Source organism: Phascolarctos cinereus, unplaced genomic scaffold (genome assembly GCF_003287225.1).
Source record: "Phascolarctos cinereus isolate Bilbo 61053 unplaced genomic scaffold, phaCin_HiC Scaffold_3;HRSCAF=262, whole genome shotgun sequence".
Lineage (NCBI taxonomy): Eukaryota > Metazoa > Chordata > Mammalia > Diprotodontia > Phascolarctidae > Phascolarctos > Phascolarctos cinereus.
The window spans coordinates 41,246,015-41,273,614 of NW_027555736.1; the positions used below are offsets into that span (position 1 = coordinate 41,246,015).

Genomic DNA, 27,600 nt, shown 5'->3' on the forward strand with positions numbered 1-27,600 from the left:
TTCCAATTCTTTGCCACTCACAAAAAGAGCTGCTGTAAATATTTTTGTACGTGTGGGTCCTTTTCCCATTTGTATGATCTCTTTGGGTATAGCTCTAGATATACTAATGACTTAAAAAAAAAACAGAGATAGCAGTAGTAGGAACTCACTGAGTAGTCTGTCAGAAGAACAAATCTTTTAAAGGAATAGTTTCCCATGTTCTTTGTCAATATGTAAAGCTGTTTGGGGGGAAAAAAAAAAGAGATACCTTTCATAAGAATAGAGGCAGCCCACATTTCCTGAAATAATTCCCTCAAAATTGTGTCAATAAAATAGATTATTGTAAAGTAGATTGGTTTTTGGGTTTTTTTTGGCTAAGTAATGGGGTTAAGTGACTTTCCCAGAGTCACACAGCTAGTAAGAGTCAAGTGTCTGGCTTTGGATTTGAACTCAAGTCCTCCTGACTCCAGGGCTGGTGCTCTATCCACTGCCACCTAGCGCCCCCTAGAATATATTCCTAAAGGAATGCTTTGGAGGTATTTGGAGAGTCCTGAATTTGATTTGAATACTGGTCTTTTTTATTCTAAAGGTTGTGTTCTTTTCATCATACTACTCCTTGATTTGTCAACAAACAAACCATAGATATGATTGACAGTGTGCCGAAAAGCAAAGATAGGAAAAAACCCTAATCTTAGAGGTGCACAAAAATAATAAAATTATTGTCTGTGTTGTATACATTCAACATAAATGTACTGTACACATCGATTACATTCATCTCACCCACTGTAGCTACCTCAGATCATATATCAATTCCTGTCCAGTCACCTGACTTGCCACCGACCCATTTGTCCCTATGGGAACAGTACATATCCTGAGTGGACAGCTACAGGCTATCCTCCAGACCGACTTCCCCCAGTGGCATTAATCTATTGAACTTTATCACTCTGATCTAGGGCTGAGTTGTGCTGATTGGAGGGTGGGGAGCTTTGAAATTCTTTTAAGAGCAAAGATTCTTTAGGAAATACTGTCACATGAAACATGCAGTCCGTTTCCAGATAGAGAGGTGATATACTCAGGTGCAGATTGAAGCGTATATTTGAGAGGTGGGAGGGACATGGCTAATGTATGGCTAATGTTTGCTTGACCATACATATTTGTATTGGATTTCATTTTTCTTGCTTTCTCAGTGGGTTAGAGAGGTGGAAGAAAGAGAATTTGGAACTGAAAATTGAATTTTAAAAATGTAGTGCAGTGGGAAAAAAAATACTGTCCGTTTTGGCATGCAGTTAGCTTTTGGATCAATTAGACTGCCAAATTAAAGGATGAGTTTCCCAGTTTTAGACCTTTCTCTGGGCTCTGCAAGACTCAAACATTTGCTGCTTCTGTAGCATGTAAAGGGTAGGGTCCTCCACCCCTCAGGAGGCACTGTTACTTGCATGTCTTCCACAGGGCCTTGCACATAGTAGGTAATGTTTAATTCTGAAGTAGGCCAGGCTGTGAGGGATTCTTGGTAGTCAACACTGGAAAATCACTTCACTCTTTCTAAACAAAGTATTATTTGATAGCTCTTGGTGTTTGCATCCCAATCGTTTTAGAATTGAGCATCCTTCTCTTTCTCATCCTGCCACATTTCAGTGACCCTGCCTGACAGTGTTGGCAGGAGTCTGTCCCTGTGATCTCTGGCCTTGGTGCTGAGGGAAGGGAGATGAGTCTCGTGATGTCTTCTTTGGAACCACGATTGGGTCTTTCAGCTTCCTTTTGGTGTCCTTTTCATTGACATGATTGTAGTCGTTGGTTCTGTTTGCTTTCCTCTGCCTCAGTTTATACCAAGCCTTTTTTTCCCTCCACAGTAAAGGACAGCAAAATCCAGTTACCAGTCATGCAGCTGCGTAGAGTGTGGGCTGAAGCTGTGCATTATGTGTCTGGGCTCAAGGAAGACTATAGCAGGCTCTTCCAAGGGCAGAGAGCAGCAATGTAAGCAGGCCTCTGAACAGAGGCTCCACAGTCCAGGGGACTCAGGGTGTGGGGAGAGCTCAGGCCTCAGTGATCAGTGGGCCATCCGGTAGTGAGACACCACATGCTGGGCTTTGGGGGCTCTTGGCAGTGTCTCTGGGATGTGATCTTAGAACCTGTGTCAGGTTCCCAGGCTGTAAGGCCCACGTGGAAGCAGCTGGGTGCTGGTGTAAAGAGAACATTTTGGTGTCCAAGACCTGGGTTCGAGTTCTGGTTGCAACATAGTAGTTGTAGGACCCTGAACAAGTCCTGTAACTTCCCTGAGATGGTCATACAAACACCCAGCTTTCCCAGCTTTAAGTTGGGGGTGCTGATATTTGTATAATGCTGTGAGGAAAGTACTTTCTGAACCATAAAACACAATTTAAATAGGAATTGTTCTTGTCCTCTGAAACCTGCTGAGCAAAACATTTCAAGTTGGGGCTTGGCTGCACTGTCACAAGGTCTGTATTTTGATAGATAACGTTGTGCGTGAAACCTGCGTCCTGACCACGTTTGCCCCTCCCCCTGGATAGCAACGTGTAGGGGCGAGGCTGGCGGTGTTTGCACCGGCCCTTGACTCCTCCTGCCTGAATGTGGTCATGTCGCTTTGCACTGCTCTAGGCTGAGTCTTCTTCGCTATAACGCCAACTTAACGAAAATGAAGAACACCATGATCTCAGCATCTCAGCAACTGAAAGCAAAATTGCAGTTTTTTCATCAGAGCATCCAGCTTGACCTGGATAGATACAGTGACCAGATGACTTATGGGATATGTGAGTATTCCATGTACTCTAATGAGAGTGAGGGTGAAAAGCACTTTGAAATTGGAAAGGCCTGTTCAAATGGAGTTCTTATTGTTGCTGTTATTTATCATTAGGAGAATATAGTAAAAGAGGGATGAATCCCGGACTCTCTATCCATACACTGGTAGTCGCTTCCCTTCTTAGGTTCTGTTTCTGTCTACTGTGAGATGCGTTTATTTGTTTTGAACTTTTTAAAAAATTGTGACCTTTTAATTCTTGCTTACTAAATGCCATTTGATGCTTTCCATGGGGAACTCACATTTTTTGATTTGTGTGATTTTTGGTAAGTTTGCCAATGATCTAAAAATCTATGGAGTTGAAACTCCACTCTGAATAGACACAGTCTGTCTCAAAGTGTCTGGAGTGGTTCTTCCTCTCCAACACAAACACCTTTTGGGTTATATTTCTGACTTCACCACTGGCAGTGAATGCGCCCTTGCTATGTGTGGCCCTCCAGAGCCAGCGTCTTTTATAGCATGTTGCCCTGGATTTAGTGTCCTTCAGATCCAGTATGAAACTGCAGAGTTAATAAAGTTTGAGTAAACTAGACGAGGTCACCAGCACTCCTGCCATAGTCCTTCTCTGTACAGAAATAACATATGGCGCTGGCTTTGTACCAGTGAGTGTCTGCTCTGTAAGGTACCTCTTCACAGTGAGGCTACTCAGTTAGGAGATATGGTGATTCTGGATAAGAGTAAAATACAGTTACCTAATGTATTAAAGTGTTTGTGGTCACGATAAAAACCCTGACTGAGAATAGGGATATGGGGGCCATTGAAGCCACTCTCCTTTTTTTGTTCATGGGTATTTCTAAGATAATCTTGACTTTCGTTTCAGCCTCAGAAAAAATGCTAAAAGCCTGGAAAGAAATGGAAGAAAAGGCCATCCAGTGTGCGCAGGTAAGCCCTTCTTTGAGATTGATTTCTCATGTCTTCCCTCATAATCACTTTTACTTGTGAGTAAAAGAGAGTTGACTTAATGCATCCTCACTTGTGGTTGCCCAGCAATCTTCTCTGATGTTCTGCACTGGCTTTAGATGGGCTGTGGTTGTTGTTTGTCCTTCGGTCTTGAAGAGGACCGTGACATCAGGAAGGTGATGCCGTGACTTGGAAGTGAATTGGATTGAAGTGAGGGAAGGCTGTGCAAAGTCACAGCCTCCCTTTCTCCTCCAGAGCCAGCTGAATCTAGTGGCAAGATACAGATCGGGATGACTGGAGAGGCCCTGGATCCTTTAGATGGGTGCTCTGTTCATGTAGGCACAGGTCACTTCTTCAGATGACCACTGCGTAAAGCCCTCTATCATACCTCTCCACTCTCTCTAGAAGCCTAGACGTTGTTCTTCCTTCCACTCCTGTGCCTTGCCTTGATCCTTCACTGACTTAATGAGGGCAGGTGTTGTAGAATGAATATCCTGTGGTTTCTTGGGTCTAGTACCATCTCATGTCCCCTGTTCAGGCAGATGAGAGCAACAGGCAGGAAAGACCCATAAATGCGGCATAATGAAAGCCGCGCTGGCGGTTTCTGCACATCCTTTTCCTCTTTCAGTTTGGAGATTGGTATCTGTTTGTGCCTTGCCAGAGAAGAGACCGGTGGATTAGATTACTTTTGAGATGGGCAAGTAGAGGGTAAAGAACTAAGAAGGGCATTAAGCGTCTTCTTGTGTGGCAGATGAGATGGTGCGTCTGGCAGGAGGCCTTTTTGTATCACAGACAAACATTTCTCATTTCCAGCATTCAGGCAGCAAGCCCTCTGTCTCTCTTCTTAGCCCTCCTGTGCTTCGTTGGCACAGGTGAGATGCCTGTAAGTGACACGCCCATTTTGTCTGCATTAGGCTGGTGATATTGGATACTTGGATGAGCAGATCATGTCCCTGCATACAGAAATTGTGGAGCTGCAGAGGAGCCCTTCTGCAAGGCGTCAGGAAGATGTCATGGACTCTCTGTAAGGAATCCCACCTCCTGGGTCTTTCTGGCCTGGGGCCTTCAGCTGGGGGGGGGCTGATTGATCATGATGACATGACCAAGTACTTGGGTTGCTTTCTGTCCACTTGGCTTTCTTGTGATAAATGTCAGTATTGTTGAGGTTACTTCTGTTAGAGGTGATGATTTTTAGCTATTTCCAGAAATTATCCCCTGTAGCCTGAGATAGGTTTTCTTCCTCCTAAGTGAAAAGAATGTTGGCCTCTTCCCAGAACATGTGTCCAGTATTTCCTGACTGTGTGACTTACCTGCTTTTAGTCTCAGTTTTCTCATCTATCAAATGGAGACCATCATATTTTGAATATTCCACCTCAAAGGGTTGTTGTGAGGTTGACCTAAGTGAAGTTCTCTAAGTGGGAGTTTCAGTGTTTCTATTGCTCCCCATGCCTAGAGCATGCAGCCTCTTGCCTGAGATGCTCTAGAGGAGACTTCAGATTTGCTCATGATCTATCTTCTTGGACGGACTCTAGCTTATGCCCTTATGAAGAAATGCAGTGGAGTTGTAAATCAGCATTTTGGAATAAAATACAGTAGTGTGTTAAGCACACTGTACTTTGGCTCTTTGAAGCCCTATATTTTCTGAAGTGGACACCAAGAAATACTCTGTAATTGTCTAGTAGAGTTCTGTGCTTTCTTAAAAATGTGAAATATAACTAAAACCAGTCAACTTGCTTCCAGTTGTGGATTATTAGAAGTCATTTGTCATGGAATTGCTGTAAAATAACTTGGTTTTTCTTTTGTAGGGAACAGAAAGCCATTGATCTCTACAAGCAACTGAAGCCCAGATCTCCAGGTAAGACCCTGTCATAGCACAGGAAAGAACTTCCTGAGGCTAGTGGTCAGTGTCACCTGCTGTCCGGGGGGGATTGAATGGGAATCTGGGGCTGTCAGACGGTATCTTTTCAATGGTGCCCAGCGATTACATAATGTTTACAATACAGAGAAATTGTCACAAGCTTCCCATCTTGGGGACCCCAAGAGATTAGGAATGGAAGGCAAATGGGAAATGTGAAGTAATGAGGTCTTAAAAGGAAGATGGGAACAAGATAAGAAAAACAGCACTAAAATCTATTGACTGGGGAAGTTGGCAGAAACCTAATGTCTCTAAAGAGGGAAGATCCACATTCAAAGAGGGACAGGGCAACCCATATTGAAAGCTACTTACTTATGTGACTGCATCTACCACTGGTTACTTGTTTGGCCAGTCAGACAACATTTACTTCAAGCAAGATAGATAGCACGTGGCATGTTATGATGGAAAAGAACAAATTACTGTACGTATAGCTCTAAGTTGATTGTCCAGCTTACTTAGAGAACTCTTGGTCATGAAATCACGTCCCATGCTGGTCCTTTTGGGTCTCCCAGGAACTCTTCCTCATTCTGTTCTGCTTCTGCCTCAGGACAAATCAGTCCTTGCTGTAAGGCATCCACCCAGGCCAGACCAGTCAGTCTGGTGAAGCTCCTCTTTCTGGTCTGATTAGTTTGCTAGGTCAGATTTTTGAGTTGAAGTTGACATGAGACGTGATTTGGTATGATTGTATTTCATATTTTCTTGCTGCCACTTTTTCAATCAACAAGCATCATTCATCTGCTGCTTCTCTGATTTCTTCCAGTGTTCTGTCACTTTTCTCCCGGTCCCACAGATAGTCCAGATTTTAACCTGTTCTAGAAACCATTTATGACCATATTTATATATGTAAAACACATAGTCAAGAAGCTCTGGTCTATAGAATTTCCAGAAATGACAGCTATAACAGGAAGAGCTTGGGGCATGAAGTGATTGGAATGTTTGAGGTGAAATAGGATAAGAGGAGTTGAAAAGTCCTTTTTGTTTGATGGTAGAATAGTGGAGCTGTGGGAAACCGAAAGGCTATCTGGCACTCTTGATGAGTTTACCAAATTGGATGAGATTCTGCCAACTTAGAAAATCCTGGATTGTACAGATGACATCCTGAACAGTCACGTTGGAGCCGTGGCTGCTGCCTTGGGAACAGCAGCTGGCCTGCTGAATTGCCCTGTTTCCCCTTTCCCGAGCTCTTGAGCCAGCAGTTTCCTCCTTCCTTAAATGCTTTTAGTGCCCTCTGCCTTAGCAAACTTTTTAAAAAAATTTTATTTATTTTTATTTGTAGGCAATTGGGGTTAAGTGACTTGCCCAGGGTCACACAGCTAGTAACTTAGCAAACGTTTTTAAAGAACTTACTGTGTTGTAGGCCCAACAAGAGAATAATAAAACAGTTTCTGGGGGTCAGCTAGGTGGCGGATGGATAGAGCACTGGCCCTGGAGTCAGGAGGACCTGAGTTCAAATCGAGCCTCAGACCAAACACTTGATAACTTAGTAGCTGCGTGACCCTGGGCAAGTCACTTAACCCCAATTGCCTAAAAAACAAACAAACAAACCAACCCCCCAATAAAACAATACCTGTGCTCAAGAAACTTATGTTCTGTCATCTCCATTGCCTCCCTTATACTTACATACATATATCTTGTATGTTTTTGTGTACAGTCCCCATCTCAAGTTGAATGTAAGCTCCTTGAAGAAAGGAACTATTAGTATTTTTGTCTTGGTATTTCCAGCCCCTGTAATACTGCCTGGCACATAATAAGCATTTAAAGTAATGTTTGTTGTAATTTATCTTCATTTCTCTGTCATGTCCAAATAAGGGAATGCAGCCTCTCAGATCTAGAGCCAAGAAAAGTTCAAGTCTCCTGAACCATGTACCCACACGTCTGTGCCACCCAGGACTTGCATGCTTCCAAATTTAGGCAACTGATCTCTGTTGAAGGCATATCTAGGTGGCTCAGTGGATGGAGTGCTGGGCCTGGAGCCAGAAAGAGTCATCTTCATGAGTTCAAATTTGGCCTCAGACACTTATTAGCAGTGTGACCCTGGACAAGTCACTTCACCCTATTAGCTTCACTTTCCTCGTCCATAAAAAATGATCTGGAGAAGGAAATGGCAGATCACTCCAGTGTCTTTGCCAAGAAAACCCCAAATGGGGTCATGAAAAATTGGACACGACTGAAAAAATGACCAAACAACAAATCTCTATTGAAGCGCAGTGATGTCGTGAAAAGGACATTTGACTTGGGAATTGAGAAATTTGGGTTTTAGTCCCAAATATGATACTAACTGACCACAAGTAGGTCACCTAAGCTCTCTTCAGTTTCTACTTATAATAAATGTACTACCCAACCCCCCAGGATTGATGTGAAGAAAACATTTTGTAAACCTTAACGTGCTGTGTTAATTTGAGTTACTCTCATAATTATTACATTTTGCTTGGCCTGTTGTGACATTCATTTACCAAATCAGATTTTGAATTTAAATGGTAATGCTTTCGAGGTGTAGGGGAGGGTTCTTTCTCAGGGCTGTTGGTGAAGAATGACTGGTCCTGCTGTTTGTGATTTCTTACAGATCATTCCTACAGTGATAGCTCGGAGATGGTGAAGATCATTGTGCTGACTGTGCAGAACCAGGACCGCGTCCTCAAGGAGTTGTTTGGTCACCTCAGGTAGAAATTCTCTTTTTCTCCCCGTGTGAAAGCCGAGGAATCCCAGGCCAGACCTTTCTGCAGTTGTGGTCCACATGCTCAGCAGGGAGCAGCATGGTGCTGTGCTTGTATTCGTTTGTATTCTTGAGGGGATTGGTCCTTCCTTCTGACACTGACTGTGGCTTTCTCTCCAGCAAGCTGTTGGGCTGTAAGCAGAAGATTATTGACCTGCTCCCCAAGATTGAAGTGGCCCTCAATAGCATCAAAGAAGCTGACAATACGGTCATGTTGATGCAGGGAAAGAGGCAGAGGGAAATTTGGCATCTGTTAAAAATTGCTTGTGTAAGTCATGCTTATAGTGACATATGTCCTTAAGGGTTGTTATTCCCTACAGAAAGGTGGTGTACGAGTGTGATGAGCCTAAGCCTTTTTTCAGGTAACTGTTTCCTAATAGGCTGGAAATGCTGCTCCTTGATCCTTGGCTGACAATCATTTTGTCCCCAGGTCCACTGTAGTATGTGAATTTGAATGGCTCTATCTGGAGGAGGATTTGGAGAAAGCTCTGAAGTCCCAGCGAGAGATGTTTAATCTGCTCCTTTTGGTGCTAAGACTTGTCCCATTAGATACTCCCTGGTTGGGTTTCTCTGTTCCAGCCAGAAGAAGATGACTCCAAAGAGCCCATAAGAGTACTAGGAGGGGCGGATTTTTGGCTTTAGATGCAGTGAATCAGTGGGCCAAAGACAGTTGAAGAAATGGTGGTGCATAAAGGCCTATGAATAGCCATAGGTTGCCTACATGAGAGATTTTAGAAGTTAAAATAGTGAAAGATAAGAGTATGAGTAGATGATATTTGACATTTTTTTCATCTTTTCAGACTCAGAGTTCTGCTCGATCCCTTGTTGGAACCAGTCTAGAAGGTGCAGTCACTACTCCAACTCCTGCAGGTCTACCCTCAACCTTGACAGCCCCCATACACCGTTCTCTGTCATGTGGTGTACTAAATGCTCAGGATGGGTGGGTTCCGTTTTTAACAGTACGTAGTTGTTAAAATGAAAAATAAGAATATATTTGCTCTTCTCCACTTGAAATCAAGAATTCTGCTGTCTCTTTTAGTGTATTGTATCCTTCTCCTTTCTTCCTAAGGCCTCCCCCACCATTTTCAGAATGCAAACTCTGAAAGACTCAATGGTACCGACTAGGGGCCCAGCCTATAGTTAATCAGGGAAAAGGGTGAAGCCACATCACACACAACCAGAGAGCTGAATGCTTTGCATCTTACTCTTATGAGTCACATCACAAGAAAGAAAACTGATAGGATTTTTTTTTTTAAAGAAAGCAGTTTCCACAGTCCATTCTGGAGTCAGTAAAGATTCAGCCCCAAATCCCACTGCTAATTAGTAGAATAGTAATTAGTAGTAGTAGACTAGAGTAGTTGATCATAGCTGTTACAAGAAAATGTTTACCCAGAAAGTTTGGAACAAGGAACCTTTTGGTGCTTAAAAGATGAATAGCCTCTTCTGCCTTCATTAGAGATGCTTTAGATTCAAGAAGCAGAGGGAGTTGAATTAGCTTGCCTGTGGGGGTCTGTCCTGCTCAGATTCCGTGGTTCTGAGTACTTAGCACTTGTAATAAATTCTAACAGATATAAAGTTCCCAAGTCTATTGGAATTTCCCAGTCATTTATTACCAGAGGAAATCTTTGCTCATTCAGTCCATAATATACTAGTCCTGGTGATGAATGGAGGGAGGGTGGGGGTCTGTCCCTTGACCCCCCCAGCCTAATTGAGGTAGAAAAAGTTCATCCCAAGAAGGTGCTGATTTTTTATTCTTTTGACCACAGTAACTACCGGGGCATGAAGGGGTGAAGTCTGCATGGGTGGGGAGACTTATTTCCACTGATGAAGCTTTTGAAATATTGAAGAATGGTCCTAATTTCACTTGTTCTTCCAGTTAGAACTGTAAGCGGACCACTAAGTGGTATTGCTTTTCCCTAAGACATGAACATCTTTTCATAATATCCATCTCTCTATACACACCCAAGCTGGTGCTTCACTCCAGGGCTGCTGGGGTCCATTTTAGAGGATCATTCACTTCATGGGTGAGACCACACTCAATGACCCCTTCTGCCACCTCCCACTTCACTCCCAGCACTGCCTCAGGTGCTTGGATCATGATGACGATGCTCTCAGCTCAAGATGCATTCAAGGGGCTTCCTTAAATGCATTCTTGAGCCACTGGACAGAGATTTGTGACAATTTAAGGTCATTTTTGTGTTCAGTGTACTTCTTTGGAATTTGGCTAGCTCTGCTGGGTAATTTATTAGTCACAAGTAGGATGCACTACAATTCCCTACAGTGGTTGGAAAATGAGGTGTTTTAGGCAGTTAAAATTTTTGAATAGCCATAGTGACAGACATAGTTAGAATTGACATTGCAAGTGGAGACAGGATCCAGATTAATGCCGTTTGATTATCCTCATAAAAGATAAACTGTGAATTGACCAGAGCCAGGTGGAATGTATCAGAAAAAGTTTTATGAAGGAAGATAAGGTGAAGTTGCCCTGAGAGCTGTTCTGCTGTAGATGCTGTTGTCTTCTCTGTGAGGCCTGATTACCAAGCTTCATGCCAAGCGGAGCACTTTGAGAAACACGTGGTCAGTGGAGGATGGGCAGCATGCTGGGTGGGAGTCAGGAAGCTCTGGGTTTAAATTCTGCCTGACAAGACACCTGATCTCTCTAAGCCTCATTTTCCTTATCTGTGAATTGAGAGGGTTGGATTGGATGGTCTCAGATCCCTCCCAGCCCTAAGGCTTTGGTCTGTGATCTTTGAATAGAAGGGAATGCCAGTGTAAGTGGCAGGAGAAGGAGGTAAGGTAAGGAGGCTGGAGAAGAGCCAGAGTCCACCTGTGGCCCATTGTCTGTATGGAGAAGTGTAGTCAGGTCATTTCATTCTTCAGATGTAGTGAAAGGAACTGGTACCTCTGCAGACTAATAATTGTTTCCCCTTTGCATTCTGTTGGCAGGGACTTTTCTTCTCATTTCCCACATTTTTATTTCAGATATTAGTTTAATATTTTTTCCTTCAGATCCAGTAAGGTAGGAAAGGGTCACCTTCCTCTTCAACATCTCACGCAAGAGAAGGTCCTAACTTGTTAACTAACATCCATGAACACCAGATGCAGTCATGTTAACTCAGCATACATGCAGCAGCTATTCTCAGGATCTGTTCTGATCCTTTTGGCAGTGGGCATGGGCAAGAATCTTGCTTACATAGTCATCCCTTGACATTCATGGGTTTCACATTCATAAGTTGGCTAATAATTAAATGAGAATTTTTGGAGATTTGCAGCATAACTGCAGAATATTGCAGATGACACACATATGTAAAGAAAACTAAAAAAAAAAATTAGTCATAAATGCTGCATATCATTAGGCCATTTTTATCATTTACTGCCATAAGTATACATATATAAATTTGTTACAAAAAGTTAAATTTTGTTAAAAGTTTCAGTGTGCCAAAGAATTGCATGGCAAGGCCCTCTGGGAACATCTCCTCTTAGTCTCTCTCCCCTCCAGACTCAGTCACGTGACTTTCTCTTGCAGTGATCATTGTATCTTGCACTTTTTATAGAAGGATATCTGAAACAATTACTGCAACTACATCTTCAGCTGCAAAGACCGCATGGTGTGTGAGATACCAGTCTCTCATGTAGAAATTGCCATTTTTTTGTGGATGCGTTGTGTTGTTTTACTTGTTTTGGGTGTTAAATTGGAATTATTTAAAATAAAGGTTTGGGGTGGGGCCTAGAGTTACTTGCAGTTTTTCACTTTTGCAGCAGTCCTGCCCTGCTGACTCCTGCGACTGTCAAGGGATGACTGTCCATCTTTTTACTGATTTGCCAGCCTCCTTGTAAAGTTATGGAAAAAACGAAAGACACCTGGTTGGCACACATCTGGTCTGGAATTTGATATCAAAGACAGAACAATAGAAGAAAACATCATGATCCTTAGCCTAAGTTTAAATTATTTTCTGTTTCATTCTACAGAGAAACTTTTACACAAATGGTAGAGGAAAATCTGAATTATCTTGGCTGTTTGAGTACTGTTATTCGCGAGGCAACAGAGGAACAGGGTAAGAGTCTAATGGTAAGTCTTCATGCTTTCTCTTCCTTGCCCCACCTGGGCTACAGCAGTCCGTTTTAAAATGCCCAGTGTTGTGGAGAGAGCCGAGAAGGAGCTCTGTGTAGCTCAGTTCTCCATGGTCTGGTGCTTGGGAATCTCAAGCATTCTTTACAGGAGCATTTTCCTGGAATTACTGGGAGCGTCATTTACTTGCATCTGTCCACTTTTCTTTGTTCATTTTGGCCTTTCTGGTGGGTAAATTATACCTCCTAACACAGCAGTGCACATTTATGTTTGGGAGGGGGGTTGTGACTTGAAAAACAATTGTTGCCCGTGTGCTGAATTAATATGATTACATTCGTTGTTCGTAGACGTTAACAAATTAAGAGTATTCAACTATTAGGTTAGTGTGAACAATACTGTGATGATAAAACTTGGAAAGCCCAGTGGAAAACCTAACTGCATAAGCATTGCTGCATTTGAGCCTCCAGTTAATTTCCCTGCTAAATACTTTCTGTTTTAGTTATTTGCATTTCCTCTTTTCATTTGCAAGTTGCTGGAGATGATTATCAGATTCTTCTGAAAGCTGTTGTGGTGCAAAGAAAAAGATGTTTCTGACCTTATTCATCTTTTCTTCCTTTTTTGTTCTTTTTCATGTCTGGCTTTAGAGTCTTGATTGGAGTTGGCTGAAGTAGTGATGGCCTCTGACTGTCCCAAAGCCCATGAAGATATTGATTGTTCTCGTGTATCCTACAGTCGCCAGAATCAACTCTAGGGTTATGTGTACAGGGATTTGGTTTTCATTCATTTTAACCTGTGTTAAATGATCTGAGGGTCATTGGCTTTTTATAAAATGTATACTGTACCACTTACAAGTACAGCTGCTTGGGAGCACTGTGAGCCATCCTTTTGCTGCTTCAAAGCTCTGTCATTCTAGGGTTTTTTTTCCCCCTGCTTATATACCTGCCTTCTCCTTCAGGCATTTTTACTTCACAGAAATACAGGTTAAGGGGAGACTTATGGAGCTGGAGAAGAACACAAAGGGGCATGGGGACAAGAGCCTTCCAGTGACCTTCATCAGCTGGCTTTCCTTTTGAGAGTGGGGTCTTCGGGCCCCTGAGTGCCAGCTGTGGGCGATTCAGCTCCAGTAGATGTGGGATTTGACCAGAGTGAACGTGCTCCATGGTGGTGAAGCCACGACTCTTTTTTACGTTGGCCTTTTACTCTTCTAATTTTTCCTGACTTCAGATAATTTTCCAGGAAATTGAGCCAATTTGTGTTGGCAGAGAGATACAGATGTTGTTAACGTGCTCGCTGGCACCAAAGACACTGCCACAGGAGTAAGAAGAAACATGTGCTGAACCAGAGTGAGCTGGGCACGGGTTTGTTCCTGTTCCTCCAACAATACCTTTGGTCTCCATGAGAGCTGGCAGCCTTTCCAAAGGGTGTGGCTGGTGGTGTAATGTATTGTATACACTGACATGTATATGTGTTTAAAATGTACATTAATAATGTCATATTCTGCTGTAATTTATGAATTCAAGAGATCAGCTTTGTCAGGGCCTGCAAATGGCATTGGATAAACAGTGACATTTTCAAGAGTCTTAATAGGTTTCATTGTATAAATTTCATACAGTATTTCAGAAATTTAGAAAGTATGGTTGTACAAAGAAGATAAATGTTTTTGTATTACATGTGAACTAAATGATGTTTTGTGTATTAAATGATCTTTAGTCTCAGTAGTCAATTAAGTTCTTGTGTTGGAATAAGAAATTGCCCTTTGAGTTCTTGCTTGTCAAGTCAGCAAACTCAGTTCTGCTAGAGAATGTGAGATCTCTTTGGCAGCTGCGTCCTCCAGAGTGGAGGGATGACTGCGGCAGCTCGTGGTCGGCTGAAGAAGTGACACCTTCTGGTGGCCGATTTAGACTCTCCCAGTGTCTGTGATGCCCCTTTGGAGGTTGTTGGCTCGTGCTCTGAGCGTTGCAGCAGAAGTGGGGCACGATTTGGGTCTAGATGAGGGCGACAGAAAGGGAACATTAAGAAGCTTAACAGAAGGGCAGATGGCGATGGCCCAAGGAGGCATCCTGGGGCTCTTTGAGGAAAGTGGGAAGGTATGGTAAGTGGGTGCAAGGAGACCAGAGGGGGATGATTAATCATGAAGAGATCTCCCAAGGGGAAGATTATCCTGAGTCTGGAGAAATGACCCTGTAAACAGCCATTGGAGGTACAGGAGAGAAAATATGAGGGCACGATGAGGCAGAAGTACAGGTACTTAAGAGGGTACACTGAGAACACCCCATGGACAGAGCCCTGGGCATTTAGCAATGACGCGTGCATGTACAGGACATGCTGAAGATGCAGGACAATACAGTGAGAACACAGGCGTATGGGAGCCCATTGAGATCATGGTTTGCCATTGACTAAGGTGACTCCACAGAGGGGCAAGTGAGGACAAGGATGATGGCGTGTGGTCTTAGGCTAGGACACTAGGACATAACCATGAGTGGTGCAGACAGTGAGAGGGATAGATGCAAACACAGTGAGAACCCAAAAGGGTAGAAGTTAACAGATGCTGGTAAACTAAAGTGGGGTGTACTCATTGAACCAGCTTAGGGGAGATAAACTCCTTGTACCCAAAGGAGCTTAAGCTCTTTGTATCATGTGCCCTTTTGGCAGCCTGGTGGAGCTTATAGGATCCCTTATCAGAATAACATTTTTAAATGCATAAAATAAAATACCCAGGATTACAAAGGGAACCACATTGTAGTGAAGAAGCTATCATAATTTTTTCCTTCCCCCTGACTTCGTCAGTCTAGGGCACCATCATCCTTCAGGTTACCTGGGTTTGCAGTCTTGGAGTCATTCTTAACACCGTCACTCTTCCCCTCCCCAGCAGAAGCCGTCTAGACAAGTTTTGTTCTTTTCTTGACTCACATAGCCACCTCCTGGTTCAGGCTTTGATTATCTCTTGCCTATTCCGGTAGCCTCCTAATTTGTCTCCTTGTTTTCTGGCCTCTCCTCATTCCAATCCACCCTCCACACAGTTCCAGAATTGTCCTTCCTAACTTTCAGATCTGCCCACATGGCTCCTCAGGGCCCTAAGGTTCAGCAGTTCCCCATTAGCTCTAGGAGGGCAGTGAACTCTCCTAATCTGGCTCCAGTCTAACTTTGCAGGCTTGTTTCACATCATTCACCCTCAGGTACTCTGCGTTCCAGCCAAACTGTCCTGAACGTGACGTTCCTTTTCCTCTTCCTGCTTTTACCCAGGCTCTCCCTCACACCCAGAAAGCTCTACATCCCTCCTTCTCCCTCATGCATTCCCTACCTCCTTTCCTTTTTAGCTCATGTTGTGCCCTAATCAGACCTTCCTCTTTCCCTCCTGTCCCTCTCCTCCAGGTATTGGTGTTATCTCCTTCCTACAACATTGCTTTGTATCTGCTTCTGTGGGTGGGCATCCTCCCAGTAGAATGGAATCTTCTTGAGGCCAGGAACTCTTTTTCTTCTGTGTCTTTGTGCCCCCAGCATCTAGAACTTAATTGAACATGGGGCACTTTGTGGGTACAGTTTGGTTTGGTTACTGTCCTTTGTTCTGAAGAGGACCAAAATGACATCACTATGTTAGTCAGATCACAGTGTGTCGGACTGTGGATGTTCAGACCGATTCTAGCTCAGAACGTTCTACCACAGGTTGGGCACAAATAGTCCATGTGAATGTTCGGGGTGGATTCTCTTGATTTGTGCATCTCGAGTTTCTTTTGAGCTGTTTCAATTCTGCTTTGCTCATGGAGGGTCTGATGAGGGCACGCCATGCTGAACGATCCTGTGCCAGTGTCTCTCGTGTCATACGATCTCAAGAGACCTTGAGAGTGTCCTTGTATTGCTTTTTCTGACCAGCACGTGAGCGCTTGTCTTGTGTGAGTTCTCCATAAGGTAGTCTTTTTGGCAAGTGTAAATTTGGCATTCTAACAAGGTGGGCAGCCCATTGGAGTTGTGCTCTCTGCAGTAGAGTTTGAATGCTCAGCAGTTTCGTTTGAGAAATGACCTCAGTGCCTGTTACCTTATCCTACCAGGTGATCCTCAGAATCTTCCTGAGACAATTCAGATGGAAGCGATTCAGTTTCCTGGCGTGGTGCTGGTATACTGTCCATGTTTCACAGGTATACTACAACAACAGCTTTGTAGACCTTCAGTTTGGTAATTAGTTTAATACCTCTTCTCTCCCAACTTTCCTTTGGAGCCTCCCAAACACTGACCTAGCTCTGGCAATGTGTGCGTCAACCTCATTATCAATGTGTACATCCCTGGAAAATACACTACCAAAAAGAGAACTTACCCACAGCATTCAAAACTTCTCCATTTGCTGTAACTGACGGTTCCACATATGGACGGTGTGGTAGTGGCTGATGGAGCACCTCTGTTTTCTTGGTGTTCACTGTTAAGCCAAAATCAGCACAAGCAACATCCATACTTTGTTGCATTTCAGCTTCAGAGGCTGCACTGAGTGCACAATCATCTGCAAACAGAAAATCATGCACTCACACTCCCTCCACTTTGGTGTTGGCTTGTAGCCTTTTCAAGTTGAAGAATTTACCATGAGTGTGGTAGTCGACCTTGGTGACAGGTTGATCCTCATTGAAAATAGTTGCACGTAAAAGAGTGGGCATAGATATTGAGTGCATCATTTCCCCCCAAAAAGGTGTAGAGAACATAGGCATCCTCTGTCGCCAATGAGGACTTGGGTACATGGAGAGCACAGTGGATGAGGGATACTCTGAAGACAGATAAATCAGTCAGAGATACAGCCAGGTACACTAGAGACAGACACACTGAGGGCAAAGGCTGTCATCCTGCAGAGGCACTGAAGACAGGTCAGTAAACCTGGCAAAGGTACAAAGAGGTGACCTGAGTTCACTGTTGATTATGCCCAAGATACACAGCCCGGTCTTCCAGGGCTAAAGCCACAGGGCAGTATAAATGAATCAGGTGCGTGTGTTTGAGAAAGAAAAGCCTGAAAAAGTCCTTAGAAAAGAATGTAGTAGTGATTAAAGAAGATGCCCCTTGGAGGTGGTGTGGACTCATGCATCAAGTCAGGCTTGGATCAGAGGTATGTGAAGTTTGAAATTCTGCAGTTCCGTGATCTTGAGGACAGAGGCCAGCACACTTCGGACACCCAGGACAAAGGTGAGCGGCCCCCAGTGATCAGAGGTAGTAAACTGAGGAGCCATAAAAACATCAGTAATTGGTACAATGAAGGAAATGTAATTGAGTTCTCCGGACACACCGGAGATAAAGATGGACTATAAGAGAACCCAGGCTGGCACACTTAGGACCTGGCAGGAACATTGTGTTAGGTAATTGGAGGATTCAGTAAAGAAACAAGGTTTGTTGAAGACATAAGTGTATGTGTGTCTATATATGCACATTTACATGTATATGTATATATGTGTACACACATCCATATATACACATACGCATACACCTACATTTATATATATGTGCAGGTATATGTATATGCCCCCAAATTGTTGTTTGGTCATTTCAGTTGTGTCTGACTCTTTGTGACTCCTTTTTGGGGTTTTCTTGGCAAGGAGACTGGAGTGGTTTGCCACTTCCTCCTGCAGCTCATTTTACAGATGAGGAAACTGAGGCAAAGAGGCTTAAGTGACTTGCCCAGGATCATACAGCTAAGTGTCTGAGGCTGAATTTGAACTCAGGTCTTCCTGACTCCAGGCCTGGTGCCACTGCGCCACCTAGCTGCCCCATATGCCAAGATACATTGAGCCTAAGTCAGGAAGGTGTAACTTCTACCCACTGCTCCTGTTACTGCCCTCTGAGAGCTTTTGTTTGGCCCCAGAGAATAAAATCAGGATGAAGAGATAGATGATGGCTCTGAAGAGAAAACTTTAGGCTTGGGAAGAATTTCCTAGCAACTTAGAGCTGTCTAAAAGTGCAATGGGCTTTCTCAGGTGCAGTCCCCTCCTCTTGGAGGTCTTCCAATAATTGCTCGTCGGATATATTTAATAAGGATTCCTTTGAGAGATATAGAGTAGATTAAGTGGCTTTTGAGGTCCTTTCCAAATCTGCAATTCTGCAGTTCTGTGGTAACATTGCAATCATTGTACTTAGATTCTAATTACCTTTAAAATTTGTTGTTCAGTTGTTTCAGCCGTGTCTGACTCCTCGTGACCCCGTCTGGGGTTTTCTTGGCAAAGATATTGGAGTGGTGTACCATTTCCTGAGGCAAACAGGGTGAAGTGACAGAAAGAGAGAGAGAGGAGAGAGGAGAGGGGAGTCATAGGAGATGAGGGATCTTCCAGGGAGAGAAGGCAGCTAAACATGGTGAGAAAGTCCAGAGAGTCAGAAATGGATCTGGCAGCTGAATGCCTTCCAAGGAATACTGTTTTTGGAGTGTACCCATCTCTGTCCATACTGTTTATTCAAAGTACGTGTCTATTTTGTCTGTCACCTCAGTGTGTGATTTCCCATGTCCTCATTGGGTCCTTAGTGTACCTGTAAGTCTCACACCTTCATTGCATCTTCAGTAGGCCCAGCTTTATCTTGACTCTCTGCTTGGTGTAGCCATCTACCACATGTTGCCAAAGTGGGTGACACCACCCCTTGCGGGGCACTGGAATGATCCAGGGGGCTGGGAGTAGCCTTGAGTACAATTGCAGGGCATTGAATAAAAGTAAGGGGAAGGTGGAAGAATAAGGAGAGAAGAGAAGAGAAGAAAATTTTGAAAAACCGTACATGCATGTTTCATCTGTTGTGTAACAGAGTTAAAGCGGTAGTGATTACATTATTTTCCAGATAAACACACAAAATGCAAGTTATAACCACCAATCAGTGGTTAAGTCCACCAGCAGGTCTTAACAAGCAAGTGTTGGCAGGTGAGCATGTTGTGCATTGTTGGGAAGTCTAGCATGCGTAGGCAGGAATATGTGCATGTAATGACTTGTTTATAATAAGGATACTATAGGGTTACATTACTCAACATTGCATCATCAAAATTTCAATGCAGGAAAAACCCCACAAATTTATAATAAATTATTAAATTTAAGATGCATCATTTTGAAAAAAATATTTTATATTTTTGTGAAATGATGCAAATTTAAAAAAAATTAAGAAGTTGAAGAGAGTAGATTTTCAGTGGGGTGCTGAGTAATTTTCTTTCCAAAGGGAAGTGGTAGGCCAAATAAATTTGGAAATCTTTCTTCTACACCCTCATTCTATTGGGTGTACTCATGTCTCCATTGGACCTTCCTGGATCAACTGAGGGGAGCTGTATCCCTGAAGTGACCTGTGAGCCAAATTTGAGAAGACTATAACTCTAGAACTCAATGGGAAAGGCAGTGACCCTGAAAATCTGTTCTCCCCCACCTCCACCCCGACTCAAGAATGCTAGTTCTACCAAAAAAAAAAAAGTACCTAGCCTATTCTATGTCTTCAGAACACCCTTAGCCTAATTCAGAAAGCTATGATGCTGGAGCTCCCTTTGGGGACGAACATGAATGTTGTAGTCCTGGGGAAGACCTCTTGAGTACAAGTCACATTGTATGAGGGTCAATAGGAGAAAACAAGATTTCTTGGCCTAGAGAAGACTTGGGAAGATCATGTAAGTATCTTCAAGTATTTGAAAGACTGTCATGTGGAAGAGAGGTGGTGTTCTGTTTAACTCCAGAGGCAGAACCAGGGGCTATGGATCAAAATGCAAGAACTTATTTGGCCCACATAAGGAACAGCCTTCCATGTTGGTTCTTAATAGATGCTTGCTTGATTAACAGTCAGGGTTTCATAAAAAATAAATAGGCTTCCTGGGGAGCTACTGGACCCGTCCTCCTTAGGAGTCTCGATGCAAGAGCTAGGGGACAACTTTGGGTCATTGGAGACAACATTCTTCAGGGGCGGATGTGACTGACGGCCTTCCAGGTGGCCATCGTGTGACATTCTGTGAGAGCCTCACGGTGAAGGAAGGTGCAGGCCCCACCAGGGAAGGCCATGTACTTGGGACAGCTTCTGAGCTCCACTGGGGAAAGTCCTCACCTTGACAAACATATGAAGCTTATGTAGCACATGGTGGTTTGCAAAAGGGCTTTATGATATGATCTCCTAGGGTCTTCACAACAACTCAGAGAAAATACTATACAGGCATTGTTATTACGTATATTTTACAAATGAGGCTCAGAGAGTGACTGACCCCAAGGTTTTATCCTTGTGACCCCAGCCTTACTGATAAGACCGTGTCCCTAGCATTCTCTCTGATACAAACTGAAGAAGTTGGGGGTCCTTGAAATCAACTGTACCTTTCTAGGGAAGGTCAGACCCCTAAAAGATCCCTTGAGAACAACCAGGGAAACTTATGTCCCTGAAATAGTCTCTGAGCCCTATAGGAGAAAACCATGACCTTGAAATGCCTTTTTAACCCTATTTAGAAATGATGAGATTTTGCAACACCTAAGTTCTGGTAGGCCCTGTTATACTTGATAAGAAAAGACAGTAGTCTCTAAATGGTGAAACCATTGGATCCCTTCTAAGAAATGTTTTAAAATGCATAAAATATATCAGGATATAAAGAAAACCAATTATATTGCAATAAAATTATCAAAATATTTTAAAAAATAACAGACCCCTGGTTAAACATCTCTGTATGTTGTTTGAGCAAAACTGGAAAGGTGCACTTGGAACACTCTTAGTTCTAATGGGGATTTCTGTGCCCTTCGAAAGGTCTGTGTGTCATTCTAAGAAAGGCTGTGGAAATTTTTAAAAAGTTTTATGTTTTCTAACCTTCCTCGGTAGGGCTGAGCTCTGCTGGGTAATGTAGCTGGAACACACTCTGAGCTCCACTGGGAATTGTAATATCATAAAACACATTTTGAGCTTGGCTGAGCAAAGTTTTGACCCCATACCATACTCCATTCTCTCCACAGACACAGTAAACCTATATTTCAGCAAGGCGTTTGCCAGGAGACTAACTGGAAAGAGCACAATCAGTACAATTCAATTTAACCCACATAGAAAGTCCACTGATTAGGATTCTGAACTGAATGAATGACTGGCTCCAGAGAGTGGTGATTATGTTGTAAGCCTAGAAGGTGGTATCTGGTGGCGTGCCCCATGGTTCTTTCCTTGACTCTATTCTATTGAACATTTTAATCAATGACTCAGATGAGGGGATAGATGACAGTCTTAGTAAGTTTCTGGTCTGCATGAAACTGACTTGGGAGAGCTATGACATTGGATTATAGAATTGGGAATCCAAAAAACGGTCTCAACCAGCTGAAACCAGACACTGTATCTAAGCAGATGAATTTGAATAGATGGAAAGTTCTGTACTTAGATTTAGGGAAAAAAATCATTTCCATTACACAAGTCCAGGACGGGGAAGGCGGGGCTGGATAACCACTTGTTGGGGTATGTAGAGGGATTCCCGGCACAGGGATAGTTTGGACTAGGTGATCCTTGAGGTTCCTTCCAAATGGGAGATTCTGTGATTCTAGGGGATGGTATATGCTTCTATTCACCACAGATAACTGGCTAATGTTGAAAACACAGTTGCTGCAAAGAAAATTGAAAAATGTTGCTTGTATGATATTGTACAAAGAACATGGGAACAGAGTTAGGAGGCCAAAATTTATGTCCTACCTTGACCATTTACTAGCTCTATGACTTTGGGCCTCAGTTTCATCATCTATAATAATAATAATGATAATGATAATAATAATAATACTAATAGCATTTATATAGCACTTTACTATTTATAAAGCACTTTACAAATATTATCTCATCATATCCTTACAACAACCCTGGGAAGGAGGTGCTGTCATTCCCATTTTACAGATGAGGAAACTGAGGCATAGAAAGGTTAAGCAACTTGCCCAGGGCCACCCAGCTAGTAAGGATGTGGAGCCATGTTTTGAACTCCGGACTTTCTGACTGCCAAGTCCAATGAGATACCTAGCTGCAATGTTCTGTAGAATAAAGAGGTTAGAACAGATGATCAATAAAGTCCCCGTCAGCATTAACATTTCTTTTTGAGGCAATCGGGGTTAAGTAACTTGCCCAGGGTCACATAGCTAGTAAGTGTCTGAGGCTGGATTTGAATGCAGGTCCTCCTGACTCCAGGGCTGGTGCCTCTATCCACTGCACCACCTAGCTGTCCTAGCATTAACATTTTGTGATCTTATGTCCCTACCGTATATGAATGAGCACGCCTCTTCTGATTCTACACAAGAATCACAGACTTTATCATCAGCCTTCATAATGATTGCTGATTTTTCAGGAAGGGGCAGAACATCCTGACCCAGGTCTTTAGTAGGATAAGAAGATTGCAGGTCAGTACATGGGGAAATCACATTCATTTCTGCAGATAATGCTTCGTAATATGACTCGGTGGTTTCTAACAGTTTTGCAGCCGTAGGTTGCCTGGGACCTTCTTGAAATCACCTGGACTAAGACGCTGTGACTCCCTCGAGGGCCGTGATGGTGAGTCAAGAAGCAGTCCCTTATCAGTGTTATTTATGCCTTCCGTGCACGGTAAGATTCTGGACTAACCTTGGCCTAGCTCTCTTCTTAAAACCTTGAGATTAGGCAGCCAGAGAGTATTAGATTGCAAATGTGAGGCAAAAGTCTGTTTCTAATAGTAATTGGAAACATTTAGATTCCGAGCACCAGATATGGTCATTCTAACTCTATGTTCCGTGCAAAGAAGAAAATGCAGCAAATCCACACCCATGGAGCAATGCTAATCATGTCATCATGCCTTCTGCACTAATCTATCATAACAGCCACGAAATCTCCTGCATCTGACTCATTTCCATTCCCATTGCCACTTCCTTAATTCAGGCACCCATCTCTTCTGCTAGGATGCTGCCTATTAGCAAATATTTACTGTAAAAATAGTAAGTAATATTTCTGGGTAGCTGAGTGCCACAGTGCATAGAGAGCCAGGCTTAGAGTCAGGAAGACATGAGTTTAAATCCCACCTCCAGTCACTTAACCTCAGTTGCCTCAGTTTTCTCATGAGTAACATGAGCTGGAGAAGGAAATGGCAAATCACTCCAGTATCTTTGCCAAGAAAACCCCAAATGGGGTCATGAAGAGTCAGACATGACTGAAATGACTGAACAAAAGCGATAAAAAGTAATATTTCTAAAGCATTTTTAAGGTTTATGAAACACCATCCTCACAACAGCCTTGCAAGGGAAGTAATGCAATGTTATACCCATTTAACAGATGTGGTAACTGAGGCTCAGACAGGCTGCCATTTGTCCATCTTAACCAAGCTGGGATTCAGACTCAATCATTAAATATTTAATCAATTATTAAATAATTCATCAATCAATCATTAAACATTCAGTGCCTACGGTGTGCCAAGAACTGTGCTAAAGACTTGGGGATACAAAAAGAGACAAAAGACAGTCTCTGCCCCCAATAAGCTCACACTCTAACTGGGGAGACAGTAAGCAAACAAATATATGCAAACAAGATATATACAGGATAAATAGGACATAATTGACAGAGAAAGCATTAGAGTCAAGAGGACTTCCTGTAAGAGATGCCATTTTGTTATCAGTCCTGTGTTCTTGAAGAGGACCATTACATTAGGGAGGTGATGCATGACGTGCAAGTGAATTGGATTCGAGTGAGGGAGGGTTGTGCAGAGTCGCCAGCCTCACTTTCTCCTCTGGCGGGCAGAATTGAGGAAAGAGTCACTCTTTCTGCTTGTGGGACTCAGGTTTCCTAATTGCAAATCCAGTAGTCTTTTTAACTCATGCTAACTTTCATTTACTGTGTGTAAGGCACTCTATATGGATGTGTAAGGCACAATACAGAATCAATTGAAAACAAAATAATAGCTCTCAAAGTTAAAGAGCTTACCTTCTAGAATGAAAACCAAGAAAGGCACCATTCTTCAATACAACAATGGATCTGTGATCCTGTTAATGCAGAACCTCCCTCCTGGGGGGCAAATTGGAGCTCATCCATGCCTTCTCCTGTGGGATTCTTGTCCAGCCTCGCTGGCCATTTTGCTGTCATTCTCTCCTGTCTTCACCCTTCACACTGAAGCTCGAGTCATTTTCCTGATGTACCTCTCTGTTCCTATCACTCTTCTACTCAAATTACCTTTGGAGGCTCCCCAGTGCCTACCTTTTTAAAAATGAGCTTCTAATCCGGATCTTCCATTTGGCTATCTGCAGCATGGCTCCATCTTACTTTCTTTCCTACTGCCTCCTCTTCATGTACTCCAAGTTCTACTCAAACTGGGCTTTTCTTCTGCCCTTCTATCTCTCGGCCTTTTACTCGTGGGGTTCTTCATTGTTAAAATGCATACATTCTCCCTCTTCTCCATATTCTGGGGTCTCTCTTTTCTTACAAGGCCCAGCTTAGATGGCATCTTTTCTGTGAACCCCCTTTATATGTACCCATTCATTTAAAGAGGAAGAGACTTCCTGACATCTAGGGGGAACAGAGAAAGGCCTCATGGAGGAAATAACACATGAGCTGATAATGAGAGAAAATCAGGGATTTTGAGTGGTGGAGGTGAGGAGGGAATGTATTCTACACATAGATTACCACTTGTTCAAAGCCACCAAGGTGAGGTTGTTGAATTCAGGAAACAGCTCGTAGAATACATAGTTTGTCTGAAATGGAGGACATGGGAAGGTGGGAAGGAGAATAATCTGAAAGCTGGCTGGAAAAGCAGGTGGGATCCATATTGTAGATATGTAGATATTGTAGATATAATATGTAGATATGTAGATATTATAGATATAAAAGGATCCATGCTGTGGAGAACTTTGAGTGCTGGACTGAGGTTTTTGTAATTTATCTTGAGGCAGAAAGGAGCTACTGAAGGGCTTTGAGTAGGGGGGGGCATGATCGGGCCCCTGTTTTGGGAATATCAGTTTGGCAGCTTCTTGGAGGATGTTTGGAGAGGGTAATGACTGGAAGTAAGGATATTAATTAGGAGTCTGATGTAATAATCCTTGGTGAGAAAGGATGAAGATATGGAGCAGTGACTATGAGTGGGGAATTGATGTGAGAACTGTTGTAGAGATTGTCGTTCAGTCATTTTTAGTCAAATCGGACTCTTTGTGACCCTATTTAGGGTTCTCTCGGCAAAGATATTGGAGTGATGCGCCATCTCCTTCTCCTGCTCATTTTATAGATGAAGAAACTGAGGCAAACAGGTTGAAGTGAGGTCACACAGCTAGTAAGTGTCTGAGGGCAGATTTGAACTCAGGAAGATGAGTCTTCCTGACTCAGGCCCAGCACTGTATGCACTATGGCGCCCCCTAGCAGCTCTGTTGTAGAGGTAGAAGGGACAAAACTCACGGCTGATTGGATATACATGTGTGTGTGTGTGTGTGTGTGTGATGAGTGATTTATGTTTCTCTGAAAAGTATTTGAGAAAAAAATGCTCAACCAAAGCTTATGTTAAAGAAGAGATTTAGCAAATAATTTGCAAAAATACCGTGGGTGGTTTTAAACATGTCAGTCAAACCAAAAAAAGCTCAAAATGATTTAAGTCTAAAGCATGTTTCAATATGGTTTCTATTGGTTTGTTCCATCATCACAATAATGACAATTGTTATTATTCAGGACTCTCCAAATACCTCCAAACCATTCCTTTAAGAATTAGAATTAGTTTAAGAACTAGAATTAACATTCTAGCAGGGCATCTAGGTGGCTCAGTGGATAGAGCACCCGAGTCAGGAGGACCTAAGTTCAAATCCAGCCTCAGACACATAACACTCACTAGCTGTGTGACTCTGGGCAAGTCACTTAACCCCAATTGCCTCATGCCTCCCCCCCCAAAAAAAAACAACCCGAAACAACATTCTAGAATTTTTCCAGCAATACAAGTCAAGCTTACCCTCCCATACTTTGAAGATTCTTACATTGCACAGGGCTTTTCAATTTAAAAAACGCTTTCACATCCACAGTCTCAGTTGATTCTTTGCTGTTTCTGTGTGTCCTACTTTAAGGCCATATGTGCAATTGTTGATGTATACTTGTGTTAATGTAAAAGTCTGGCCCTTCTGATATTTTTTTCTTTTGCATTCTGAAGCAAAAAGTTTTTGGAAAGACGGGTGGGTAACAAGGTCACTTCCTCCCTGAAAACTTTAAAAACATTTTTCCCCCATAAAAATGCAGTCTGTGGACTGCCTTCTCATAAATGATGGGACAGCAGAAGATCAAGGTGATATAAACAGGCCTATGTGATATCCTGTTGGACACATTCAAATCAATTTTCCATCTTACCAGGCCAGCAAGAATCTCAGCTTCCTAATGAAACAGCTTCTATAATTACTTTGCCTGGGGAACTTTCTCCCACTTAGGATCTTTCATTAGTCACATGTATTCCTAGGGTGATTCCTAGGTACATCCTGTCCTCTGTTATTGGATAAACTAAGGAAAGAATTACCTAAATGTTTTCTCCAGAACTGTAAGGTTTTTTAGCCTTCACTTAAACACTAAAAATGAAAAATTCTCTTAAAGAAATACCCAGCAAGCCAAATACTCTGGGCTATGTTTTTATGTGTGCACACATTTTGCTGTGTTTCTCATGATAATGCAGACAGTGTGTCCCAAAAGTCTTGGTGCAGTTCTCAGCTACTAAAGCTACCGTATGACATGGAGAATGAGAAGCACGGTATGCAGGCCCTGGACTGCAAAACACTTTCCCACAAAAAGCCATGCGTTGCTTTCAATGTTGTCACTCATCGTTCTTGCTCATGAAGCAGAGGTTTCTTTTTCATATCTCGCCAGCGTCCTGGTAGCCAGCCTGCAAACATCGAAGTGAAAGAAAGAAGGATTCCTGGTTGGTAGTTATATATCCAGACACTCCTTTTTGCAGATGATAACATACGAGTTGTGTTGGACCTGAGGACTGTAAAACACCTCAGCACTATTGCAAGAAAAGTGGCTGAGCAGCTCATACAGTTTGATCTATTGACATTACTACAGAGCAGAGACCCCCAGGAGCCCAAAGGAAGTCCGATATATACCAAAAGGGGTGGCTAGGGGGCGCTGTAGTGCATAGAGTACTGACCTTGGAGTCAGGAAGACTCACCTTCTTGAGTTCAAATCCAGCCCGAGACATTTCCTAGCTGTGTGACCTTAGGCAAGTCTTTTTACATGGTTTACCTCAGTTTCTTCATCTATAAAATGAGCTGGAGAAGGAAATGGCCAACCACTCCAGTATCTTTGCCAAGAAAACTCCCAATGAG

The 27,600-nt window shown here is 42.9% G+C and overlaps 1 protein-coding gene across 3 annotated transcripts in view; it reads left to right on the top strand.

The window, feature by feature from the left end:
• Positions 1–14,106, top strand: part of CHUK (component of inhibitor of nuclear factor kappa B kinase complex) — a 36,565-nt gene extending 22,459 nt beyond the window's left edge. For 2 of the 3 annotated variants that reach the window (XM_020994484.2, XM_020994486.2), the window contains exons 12-21: positions 1,830–1,953; positions 2,596–2,747; positions 3,615–3,676; positions 4,609–4,718; positions 5,500–5,549; positions 8,173–8,269; positions 8,443–8,590; positions 9,123–9,262; positions 12,292–12,391; positions 13,036–14,106. In XM_020994484.2, coding sequence (XP_020850143.1) covers positions 1,830–1,953; positions 2,596–2,747; positions 3,615–3,676; positions 4,609–4,718; positions 5,500–5,549; positions 8,173–8,269; positions 8,443–8,590; positions 9,123–9,262; positions 12,292–12,391; positions 13,036–13,062 — 1,010 coding nt within the window. In that variant the 3' untranslated portion in view covers positions 13,063–14,106. The remainder of the gene's footprint in view (positions 1–1,829; positions 1,954–2,595; positions 2,748–3,614; positions 3,677–4,608; positions 4,719–5,499; positions 5,550–8,172; positions 8,270–8,442; positions 8,591–9,122; positions 9,263–12,291; positions 12,392–13,035) is intronic. The other variant, XM_020994485.2, reaches the window with a different exon arrangement.
• The last annotated feature ends 13,494 nt before the right edge of the window (positions 14,107–27,600 follow it).